Source organism: Melozone crissalis, unplaced genomic scaffold (assembly GCF_028551555.1).
Source record: "Melozone crissalis strain CALT ecotype California unplaced genomic scaffold, PUWL_Pcris_2 ptg000094l_1, whole genome shotgun sequence".
Lineage (NCBI taxonomy): Eukaryota > Metazoa > Chordata > Aves > Passeriformes > Passerellidae > Melozone > Melozone crissalis.
In genome coordinates, this window is record NW_026535871.1 from 81,652 (window position 1) to 93,826 (window position 12,175).

At 54.3% G+C, this 12,175-nt stretch overlaps 1 protein-coding gene across 1 annotated transcript; it reads left to right on the forward strand.

Moving 5' to 3' along the window:
* The first annotated feature begins 809 nt into the window (after nucleotides 1–809).
* Nucleotides 810–9,402, forward strand: LOC128947300 (leucine-rich repeat LGI family member 4-like). The gene is made up of 5 exons (XM_054291552.1): nucleotides 810–850; nucleotides 2,381–2,529; nucleotides 6,238–6,360; nucleotides 6,508–6,548; nucleotides 8,854–9,402. Exons 1-5 carry the CDS (start codon nucleotides 810–812, stop codon nucleotides 9,400–9,402), a joined length of 903 nt encoding a protein of 300 aa, XP_054147527.1.
* The last annotated feature ends 2,773 nt before the right edge of the window (nucleotides 9,403–12,175 follow it).

Sequence of the window (12,175 nt, forward strand, 5' to 3'; positions counted from 1 at the left end):
TTTTGTCACTTTGGTGCCACTTAGTGCCACTCTGGTGCCATTTGGTGCCACCTGCTGCCACCTGGGTGCCATTTGATGTCCCTTTAGTGCCATTTAGTGCCACTTTTTGTCACTTTGGTGCCATTTGGTGCCACTTAGGGCCACTCTGATGCCACTCTGATGCCACTGGTGACACTTGGATGCCACTTGATGTCCCTTTAGTGCCACTTTTTGCCGCTTTGCTGCCACTTAGTGCCGCCTGGCACCCCCTGGTGACACTTTGGTGCCCTTTGGTGCCACTTGATGTCCCTTTAGTGCCACTCTGGTGCCATTTAGTGCCACCTGGTGTCATTTGATGCCACTTTCTGTCACTCTAGTGCCACTTCGGGCCACTTTAATGCCACTTAGCGCCATCTTTTGCCCTTTAGTGCCACTCTAATGCCATGTGGTGCCACTTTGGTGCCACCTATTTGCATTTGGTGCCCTTTGGTGCCCCTTTGGTGCCACTTGGTGCCATTTTTTGTCACTTTGGTGCCACTTAGTGCCACTCTGGTGCCATTTAGTGCCACCTGGTGCCACCTGGGGGCCATTTGATGCCACTTTGGTGCCACTTTTTGCCATTTAGTGCCACTCTGATGCCATGCAGTGACACCTGGCACCCCTGGCACCCCCTGGCACCCTTTGGTGCCACTTTGGTGCCATTTGATGCCACTTTTTACCACTCTAATGCCACTTAGTGCCACTCTGGAACCATCTGATGCCCCTTGGTGCCACTTGATGTCCCCGTAGTGCCAATTCAATGCCAATTAGTGCCAATGTAGTGCCACCGGATGCCACTTTTTGTCACTTTGGTGCCATCTGATGCCACCGGGTGCCACTCTAGTGCCATTTAGTGCCACCTGGAGCCATTTTTTATCCCTTTAGTGCCACCGGGTGCCATTTGGTGCCACTTTTTGTCATTTTAGTGCCACTTGGTGCCACTTGATGTCCCTTTAGTGCCACTCTAGTGCCATTCGGTGCCACCTGGTGCCGCTTCGATGCCATTCAGTGCCATTTTTGGTCACTTTGGTGTCATTTGGTGCCCCCGGGTGCCATTTAATGCCACCTGGTGCCACTTTGGTGCCCTTTAGTGCCACTCTAATACCATGTGGTGACACCTGGGGCCACTTTGATGCCACCTGGCACCACCTGGTGACACTTAGTGCCACGTTAATGCCATTTTTTGCCACTTTGGTGCCACCTGGTGCCACTCTAGTGCCACCTTTTGTCACTTTGATGCCATTTGATGCCATTTGGTGCCGCTTTTTGCCAATTCAATGTCACTTTGGTGCCACTTTGGTGCCATTTGGTGCCACTTTAACACCACTCAGTGCCACCTGGCACCCCCTGGCACCCTTTGGTGCCACTTTGGTGCCACTTTTTGCCACTTTAGTGCCACTCTAGTGTCATTTTTGCCACTTTAATGCCATTTAGAGCCACCTGGTGCCACTCAATGTCCCTTTAGTGCCATTTTTTGTCTCTGTGATGCCACTTTGGTGCCATTTAGTGCCACTTGGTGCCACTTTAATGCCACTTTGGTGCCACCTGGCACCACCTGGCACCACCTGGCACCCCTTGGCACCCCTTTGATGCCACTTTAGTGCCACTTTTTACCACTTTAATGCCATTTAGTGCCACTTTGGTGCCACTTAGTGCCCCTCTGATGCCATTTAGTGACACCTGGCACACCTGGCGCCCCCTGGCGACACTTTGGTGCCACTTTGGTGACATTTGGTGCCTTTTAGTGCCACCTTTTGTCACTTTGATGCCACCTGGTGCAACTTCATGTCCCTCTAGTGCCACCTGGTGCCACTCAGGGCCACCTTTTGTCACTTTGGTGCCACCTGGCACCACCTGGTGACATTTTGGTGCCATTTAGGGTCACTTTGAGGCCAATTTTTGTCACTTAGTGCCACTCTGGTGACATTTAGTGCCACTTTCGTGCCATTTTTTGTCACTTTTTTGCCACTTTGGTGCCATTTGGTGCCACCTGGTGCCACTTAGGGCCCCTTTAGTGCCATTTTTTGCCACTTTAGTGTCACTTAGTGCCACCTGGCACCCCCTGGCACCCCTTGGCGACACTTTGGTGCCCTTTGGGGTCATTTGGTGCCATTTTTTGCCACTTAAATGCCATTTAGTGCCACTTTGGTGCCACTTAGTGCCACTCTAATGCCACGTAGTGCCACCTGGCACCCTTTGGTGACATTTAATGACACTTTGGTGCCACTTTGGTGCCATTTGATGCCACTTAGGGCCCCTTTAGTGCCGTTTTTTGCCACTTTGGTGCCACCTAGCGACACCTGGCACCCCTGGCACCCCTTTGGTGCCACTTTGGTGCCATTTGGTGCCATTTCTGTCGCAGTGACCTCCGGGGGAACGCCCTGCGCTGGCTCCTGGCCTGGGGCCGCGCCCGCCCCTCCCCCCCAGGGGGCCGCTGCCGAGCGCCCCTCCCCCACCTGGGCGTGGCCCTGGCGCAGCTCCGCCCCCAGCAGCTCCAGTGCCAGAGGCACGGTAACTGGGATGGACTGGGAGGGACTGGGGGGGAAAATCCGGGGGTTTTAGGGTTAAAAATGGGGATTTTAGGGGGGAAAATGGGGATTTAAGGGTTAAAAATGGGGATTTTTAGGGAGAAAATGGGACTGGGTTATACTGGGATGAACTGGGACAAACTGGGAGGGACTGAGAGGGACTGGGGGATGAAAATTTGGTGGTTTTAGGTAAAAATTTGGGGATTTAAGGGTTAAAAATTGGAATTTTAGGGGTGGAAATGGGACTGGGAGGGGACTGGGTTATACTGGGATGGACTGGGATGTACTGGGAGGGACTGGGAGGGACTAAAGGGAAAAAATCCGGGGATTTCTGGAAAAAAATGGGGATTTAAGGGTTAAAATGGGACTGGGTTATACTGGGATGGACTGGGAAGGAACTGGAAGGGACTGGGGGGAGAAAATCTGGAGGTTTTAGGTAAAAATTTGGGGATTTAGGGGTTAATAATGGGGATTTAAGGATTAAAAATCGGGGGTTTTAGAGGGGAAAATGGGACTGGGTTATACTGGGACGGACTGGGACGGACTGGGGGGGACTGAAGGGAAAATATCCGGGGGTTTTAGGGTTAAAAATGGGGATTTTAGGGGGGAAAATGGGGATTTAAGGGTTAAAAATGGGGATTTAGGGGTTAAAAATGGGACTGGGACAAACTGGGAGGGACTGGGAGGTGAAAATTTGGTGGTTTTAGGTCAAAAAGGGATTTAAGGGTTAAAAATGGGGACTTAAGGGTTAAAATGGGGGGATATGAGGGGTGGAAATGGGACTGGTTGCACTGGTTTGTACTGGGTTATACTGGGAGGAAACTGGGACAAACTGGGAGGGACTGGGAGGGAAAAAATCCGGGGACTTAAGGGTTGAAAATGGGAATTTCAGGGTTAAAAATGGGGATTTAGGGGTTAAAATGGGACTGGTTGGTACTGGGAGGGGCTGGGACAAACTGGGAGGCAACTGGGATGTACTGGTTTGTACTGGGGGGAGAAAATTTGGTGGTTTTAGGTCAAAAAAAGGGGATTTGAGGGGTGGAAATGGGGATTGAAGGGTTAAAAATGGGACTGGGTTGTGCTGGGAGTGTCCCCAAGCTGTCCCCGTGTCCCCAATGTCCCCAGCAATGTCCCCAGCCTGTCCCCAGTGTCCCTGGGGCTCTCCCTGGGGCTGTCCCCGTGTCCCCGGCGATGTCCCCAAGCTGTCCCTGGCTGTGTCCCCAATGTCCCCAAGCTGTCCCCAATGTCCCCAGCAATGTCCCCAGCCTGTCCCCAATGTCCCTGGGGCTCTCCCTGGGGCTGTCCCCGTGTCCCCGGCGATGTCCCCAAGCTGTCCCTGGCTGTGTCCCCAATGTCCCCAAGCTGTCCCCAATGTCCCCAGCAATGTCCCCAGCCTGTCCCCAGTGTCCCTGGGGCTCTCCCTGGGGCTGTCCCCGTGTCCCCGGCGATGTCCCCAAGCTGTCTCTGTGTCCCCGGGCTGTCCCTGGCTGTGTCCCCGTGTCCCTGGGGTGTCCCTGGCTGTGTCCCCAATGTCCCCAAGCTCTCCCTGGGTCTGTCCCCGTGTCTCTGGGACTGTCCCTGCATGTGTCCCCAATGTCCCCAAGGTGTCCCCAATGTCCCCAAGCTGTCCCTGGCTGTGTCCTCGATGTCCCCAAGCTGTCTCTGACTGTGTCCTTCTGTCCCTTGGGTGTCCCTGGCTGTGTCCTCGTGTCCCTGGGTGTGTCCCCAACGTCCCCAAGGCTGTCCCCAATGTCCCCAAGGTGTCCCTGGGTCTGTCCCTACAACTGTCCCCAGTGTCCCTGGGGGTGTCCCTGTGTCTCTGGCAATGTCCCCAAGCTGTCCCTGGCTGTGCCCCCAATGTCTCTGGGGCTGTCCCCAAGCTGTCCCCGTGTCCCCAGTGATGTCCCCAAGCTGTCCCCAAGTTGTCCCTGGCTTTGTCCCCGTGTCCCTGGTGGTGTCGCTAAGCTGTCCCCAATGTCCCCAATGTCCCCAAGCTGTCCCTGTGTCCTTGGGTCCATCCCCCTGTCCCCAGTGTCCCCAAGCTGTCTCTGGCTGTGTCCCCGTGTCCCTGGGAGTGTCCCTGGCTGTGTCCCCAATGTCCCCAAGCTGTTCCTGGGTCTGTCCCTAGAACTGTCCCCAATGTCCCCAAGCTGTCCCTGGGTCTGTCCCCAGTGTGTCCCTGCATGTGTCCTCAGTGTCCCCAAGCTGTCCCTGGGCTGTCCCCAAGCTGTCCCCAATGTCCCTGTGTCCATTCCTCTGTCCCCAGCAATGTCCCCAAGCTGTCCCTGTGTCTCTGGCTGTGTCCCCAGTGTCCCCAAGCTGTCCCTGGCTGTGTCCCCAATGTCCCCAAGGTGTCCCTGGGTCTGTCCCTAGAACTGTGCCCAGTGTCCCTGAGGGTGTCCCTGTGTCCCTGGCAATGTCTCCAATGTCCCCAATGTCCCTGTGTCCCTGGGGCTGTCCCTGGCAATGTCCCCAATGTCCCCAAACTGTCCCCATGTCCCCGGGTTGTCCCCAGCAATGTCCCCAAGCTGTCCCTGGCTGTGTCCTTGTGTCCCTGGGGCTGTCCCCAAGCTGTCCCCAATGTCCCCAAGCTGCACCTGTGTCCCTGTGTCCCTGGGGCTGTCCCCAATGTCCCCAAACTGTCCCTGTGTCCCTGGGGCTGTCCCCAAGCTGTCCCTGGCTGTGTCCCCTTGTCCCTGCGAGTGTCCCTAGGCTGTCCCCAATGTCCCCAGTGATGTCCCCGGTGTCCCCAAGCTGTCCCTGTGTCCCTGGCTGTGTCCCCAATGTCCCCAAGGTGTCCCCAATGTCCCCATTTTGTGTCCCCAGAGCTGCGGCCGTTCCAGTCTCTCAAGAATCCCAAATTTCCCCAGATTTCCCCATTTTTACCCAAATTTTGTGGTTTTTCCCCCAGAACTGCGTCCATTCCAGACTTTGCCGTTCTCGTCCCTCGGCGCTGCCTCCGTGTCCCCAATGTCCCCAATGTCCCCATTTTGTGTCCCCAGAGCTGCGACTGTTCCAGTCTCTCAAGAATCCCAAATTTCCCCAAATTTCCCCATTTTTACCCAAACTTTCCCATTTTTGACCAAATTTCCCGTTTTTTCCCCATTTTAAACCAAATTTTCTGATTTTTGTCCCCATTTTGTGTCCCCAGAGCAGCGACCGTTCCAGCCTCTCAAGAATCCCAAATTTCCCCAAATTTTCCCATTTTTAACCAGATTTTCCCATTTTTCTCCCCATTTTCTGTCCCCAGAGCTGTGACTGTTCCAGCTTCTCAAAAATCCAAAATTTCCCCAAATTTCCCCAAATTTTCCCATTTTTTTCCCCCATGTTGTGTCCCCAGAACTGCGGCCGTTCCAGTCTCTAAGGAATCCAAAATTTCCCCAAATTTTCCCATTTTTAACCATTTTTTGGTGTGAAAAACTCCAAATTTTCCAATTTTTGTTTCCCACTTTCTGTCCCCATTTTGTGTCCCCAGAGCTGCGGCCGTTCCAGCCTCTCAGGAATCCCAAATTTTCCCCTTTTTAACCAGATTTTGGTGTGAAAAACTCCAAATTTCCCCATTTTTAACCAAATTTCCCCATTTTTGTCCCCATTTTCTGCCCCCAGGGCTGCGGCCGTTCCGGTCTCCCAAGAATCCCAAATTTCCCCAAATTTTCCCATTTTTACCCAAATTTCCCGTTTTTTCCCCCAGAGCTGCGTCCGTTCCAGACGCTGCCGTTCTCGTCCCTGGGCGCCGCCCCCGCGTCCCTCGGGGGCCACCCCTGGGTGTTCGTGGCGCAGCCGGAGCTCGGCGCCAGCTCGGGGGCAGATCCGGGCACAGAGCGTCGTCAACGGTGAGAGAAATGGGGGGAAAAACCGGGAAATTGGGAAAAATGGGGAAAACGGGGAATTTGGGGAAAAAACGGGGAAAAAATCAACAAAAAAATGGGGAAAAAATGGAGAAATAATGGGGAGAACAAAGGAAAAATGAGGGGGAGGTTCCGGGCTCAGAGCGTGGTCAATGGTGGGAGAAATTGGGGAAAAAAATGGGGAAATTGGGAAAAACGGTTAAAAAATGAAAATTGGGGAAAAAATGGGGACAAAATGAGAAAAAACGGGAGGAAAACGGGGGAAAGCAAAGGGAAAATGAGGGAGAAATGAGGGGGAGGTTCTGGGCACAGAGCGTGGTGAACGGTGAGAGAAATTAGGGGGAAAAACGGGGAAATTGGGAAAAATGGGAAAAATGGTGAAGAAATGGCAAAAATTGGGAAAAAAACGGGGAAAAAATGGGGGGAAATCAGGGAGAATAGGGGGAAAATGAGGGGCAGGTTCCAGGCTCAGAGCGTCATCAATGGTGAGAGAAATTGGGGGGAAAAACGGGGAAATTGGGAAAAAATGGAAAAAATGGTGAAGAAATGGCAAAAATTGGGAAAAAAACGGGGAAAAAATGGGGTAAAGCAAAGGAAAAAATTGGGAAAAAATGGGGAAAAAATGGGAAAAAATGGGGTAAAATGGGGAAAAATAAAGAGAAAATGAAGGGGAAGTTCCGGGCACAGAGCGTGGTCAACGGTGAGAGAAATCGGGGAAAAAAATGGGGAAATTGGGAAAAAATGAAAAAAATTTAAAACTGGGGGAAAATGGGGAAAAAACCAGAGAAAAATTGGGAAAAACAAAGAAAAATGGGGGAGAATGAGGGAAAAATGAGGGGGAGGTTCTGGGTGCTCATCATTATAACAGTGAGAGAAATGGGGGAAAATGGGGAAAATGGGAAAAAATTGGGGGAAAAATGGGGAAAACCAGGGGGAAAATGGGAGAGAAATGGAAAAGAAAGGGGGAAATGGGAAAAAGACCAAAGGAAAATTGAAAAAATGGGGGGAAAGGGAGAGGAATGGAGAAAAATAATTTAAAAATGGGGGGAAATGGGGAAAAGTGCTGGGAAATGGGGAAAAGCAGCAGGGAAGGAATGGTGGGAACCGGGCTGAGGGACAGCAAGGGCCCCGAGGTCACCGGTGTCCCCAACATCTCCAATGTCCCCAGTGTCCCATCACCCCAACATCTCCAGGGTCCCCAACATCTCCAATGTCCCCAGTGTCCCATCACCCCAACATCTCCAGGGTCCCCAACATCTCCAATGTCCCCAAGGTCCCCATCACCCCAACATCTCCAATGTCCCCAAGGTCCCCATCACCCCAACATCTCCAGGGTCCCCAAGGTCCCCATCACCCCAACATCTCCAATGTCCAAACATCTCCAATGTCCCCAAGGTCCCCATCACCCCAACATCTCCAATGTCCCCAAGGTCCCCATCACCCCAACATCTCCAATGTCCAAACATCTCCAATGTCCAAACATCTCCAATGTCCCCAAGGTCGCCATCACCCCAACATCTCCAATGTCCCCAAGGTCCCCATCACCCCAACATCTCCAATGTCCCCAGTGTCCCATCACCCCAACATCTCCAATGTCCCCAAGGTCCCCATCACCCCAACATCTCCAATGTCCCCAGTGTCCCATCACCCCAACATCTCCAATGTCCCCAAGGTCGCCATCACCCCAACATCTCCAATGTCCAAACATCTCCAATGTCCCCAAGGTCGCCATCACCCCAACATCTCCAGGGTCCCCAAGGTCCCCATCACCCCAACATCTCCAATGTCCAAACATCTCCAATGTCCCCAAGGTCGCCATCACCCCAACATCTCCGATGTCCCCAAGGTCGCCATCACCCCAACATCTCCAATGTCCCCAATGTGCCCAACAACCTCCATATTCCCAAAGTCCCCAAGGTCCCCAATGTCCCAAGGTCTCCAATGTCCCCAGTGTCCCCAAGGTCCTCAGTGCCCCCAATGTCCCCAAGGTCTCAAAGGTCCTCAACCTCTCCAGTGCCTCCAAGGTCCCCAAGTCCCCAAGGTCCCCAATGTCCCCAAGCTCTCCAAGGTCCCTACTGTCCCCAAGGTCCCCAAGGCCCCATCACCCCAACATCTCCAATGTCCCCAAGGTCCCAAAGGTCCCCAACGTCTCCAATGTCCCCAAGCTCCCCAATATCCCCAGTGCCCCCAGTGTCTCCAGGGTTCCAAAAGTCCCCAACGTCTCCAATGTCTCCAAGGTCCCAAGATCTCCAACATCTCCAATGTCCCCAATGTCCCCATCACCCCAACATGTCCAATATCCCCAAGGTCTCTAAGGTCCCCAACATCTCCAAGGTCCCCAAACTTCACAAGGTCCGCATCAGCCCAACATCTCCAATGTGCCCAACATCTCCAATGTCCCCAGGGTTCCAAGGTCTGCAACATCTCCAACATCTCCAACGTCCCCGCTGTCCCCTCCGGGCTCGTCCCCGGCGTCCTGCCACCCGGTGGTGGTGGCCGACACGCCGCTCCTGGTGGTGGCCCAGCCGCGCGGCGGCTCCTGGGTGCGGCGCCGCTCGGGCTCCTCCTTCGTGCGCCGCCAGTCCCTGGGCCAGGGCCGCCTGCGCCGTCCCCACGCCGTCACCTCCGCCCGCCTGGGCGGCCGCCTCTACCTGGGCGTGGCCGACGGCTCCAAGGGCGGCGTCTCCGCCGTGTTCCGCCGGGCTTCCGGAGCCTTCTACCCGGCGCAGGCGCCGCGGCCGTGGCGGCGCGACACGCACCTGGAGTTCCTGGAGCTGGGCGGCCGCGCGGCGCGGGTGGCCCGCGGCGCCGCCAGGAGGCCCCGGGCGTTCCTGCGGGGCGCCGGCGGCTTCGCGCCGCACGCGGACGTCCCGCACGCGCCCGACGTCTACGCGGCCGAGCGCTTCGGCGTGGAGGGCAGCGTGTTCCCGTGTCTCGCCCGGTTCCTGGGGGACGCCGAGGTGAGGAACGGGGTGGGTGGTGGAGGTGGTGGTTTGGGGGTTCATTGAGGTTGTGGGGGTCCATCAGGGTTATGGGGTTCCATCAGGGTCATGGGGTTATGGGGGTCCATCATGGTTATGGGGTTATGGAGTTCCATCAGGGTCATGGCGGTCCATCACGGTTATGAGGATATGGGGGTCCATCAAGGTCATGGAGTGATGTGGTTATGGGGGCTGATCAAGGTCATGGGGTTATGGGGGTCCATCAGGCTCATGGGGGTCCATCAGAGTCATGGGGGTCCATCAAGGTCATGGTGGGTCAGCAGGATCATGGGGTTATGGAGGTCCATCATGGTCATGTGGTTATGGGGGTCCATCAGGGTCATGGAATGATGTGGTTATGGGGGCTGATCAAGGTCATGGGGTTATGGGGTTCCATCAGGGTCATGGGGTTATGTGGTGGTGGAGGTCGATCAAGGTAATGGAGTCATGGGGTTATGGGGTTCCAACAAGGCCATGGAGTTATGGGGTCCATCATGGTCATGTGGTTATGGGGCTCCATCAGGGTCGTGGGGATCCATCAAGGTCCTTGGGGTCCATCAAGGTCATGCTGTTATGGAGGTCCATCAAGGTCATGTTAGGTCAGCAGGGTCATGGAGTTATGGGGGTCCATCATCGTTATGGGGTTATGAGGGTCCATCATGGTTATGTGGTTATGGGGTTCCATCAGGGTCATGGGGTTATGGGGGTCCATCAGGGTCATGAGGTTATGGGCGTCCATCAGGGTCATGGGGTGATGTGGTTATGGAGGTCGATCAAGGTCATGGAGTCATGAGGGTATGGTATTCCATCAAGTTCATGAGGTCATGAGGTTATGGGGTTCCATCATGGTTATGGGGTTATGGGGTTCCATCAAGGTTATGGGATTATGGGGTCCATCAGGATCATGGGATCATGGAGTTCCGTCACGGTCATGAGGCCATGTGGTTATGGAGGTCCATCAAGACCATGGGGGGTAACCACGGTCATGGGGTTATGGGTTCCATCAAGGCCATGTGGTTATGGGGGTCCATCAAGGTCATGGGGTTATGGGGGTCCATCAAGGCTATGGGGTTATGGGGTTCCATCAGGGTCATGGGGGTCCATCAAGGTCCTTGGGGTCCATCAAGGTCATGCTGTTATGGAGATCCATCAGGGTCATGGGGTTATGGAGGTCCATCAAGGTCATGTTGGGTCAGCAGGGTCATGGAGTTATGGAGTTCCATGAGGGTCATGGGGTTATGGAGGTCCATCATGGTTATGGTTATGGGGTTATGGGGGTCCATCAGGGTCATGGGGTCATGTGGTTATGGGGTCCATTATGGTCATGAGGTCATGTGGTTATGGGGTTCTATCAAGGTCATGGGTCCATGGAGATCCATCAAGGTCATGTGGTCATGGGGGGTAACCAGGGTCATGGAGTTACGGGGTCCATCAGGGTCATGTGGTTATGGGGGTCCATCAAGGTTATGGGATCATGGGGTTATGGAGGTCCATCACGGTCATGGGTTCGTGGGGTTCCATCAGGGTTATGGGGCCATGTGGTTATGGGGGTCCATCAGGGTCATGGAGGTCCATCAAGGTCATGTTAGGTCATCAGGGTCATGGGGTTATGGAGTTCCATCATGGTCATGGAGTTATGGGGTTCCATCAGGGTCATGGGGTTATGGAGTTCCATCATGGTCATGGAGTTATGGGGTTCCATCAGGGTCATGGGGTTATGGAGTTCCATCATGGTCATGGAGTTATGGGGTTCCATCAGGGTCATGGGGTTATGGAGTTCCATCATGGTCATGTGGTTATGGGGTTCCATCAGGGTCATGGGGGCCCATCAGAGTCATGGGGTTCCATCAGAGTCATGGGGGTCCATCAAGGTCATGGTGGGTCAGCAGGATCATGGGGTTATGGAGGTCCATCATGGTCATGTGGTTATGGGGGTCCATCAGGGTCATGGAGTGATGTGGTTATGGGGGCTGATCAAGGTCATGGGGTTATGGGGTTCCATCAGGGTCATGGGGTTATGTGGTGGTGGAGGTCGATCAAGGTAATGGAGTCATGGGGTTATGAGGTTCCATCAAGGCCATGGAGTTATGGGGTCCATCATGGTCATGTGGTTATGGGGCTCCATCAGGGTCGTGGGGATCCATCAAGGTCCTTGGGGTCCATCAAGGTCATGCTGTTATGGAGGTCCATCAAGGTCATGTTAGGTCAGCAGGGTCATGGAGTTATGGGGGTCCATCATCGTTATGGGGTTATGAGGGTCCATCATGGTTATGTGGTTATGGGGTTCCATCAGGGTCATGGGGTTATGGGGGTCCATCAGGGTCATGAGGTTATGGGCGTCCATCAGGGTCATGGGGTGATGTGGTTATGGAGGTCGATCAAGGTCATGGAGTCATGAGGGTATGGTATTCCATCAAGTTCATGAGGTCATGAGGTTATGGGGTTCCATCATGGTTATGGGGTTATGGGGTTCCATCAAGGTTATGGGATTATGGGGTCCATCAGGATCATGGGATCATGGAGTTCCGTCACGGTCATGAGGCCATGTGGTTATGGAGGTCCATCAAGACCATGGGGGGTAACCACGGTCATGGGGTTATGGGTTCCATCAAGGCCATGTGGTTATGGGGGTCCATCAAGGTCATGGGGTTATGGGGGTCCATCAAGGCTATGGGGTTATGGGGTTCCATCAGGGTCATGGGGGTCCATCAAGGTCCTTGGGGTCCATCAAGGTCATGCTGTTATGGAGATCCATCAGGGTCATGGGGTTATGGAGGTCCATCAAGGTCATGTTGGGTCA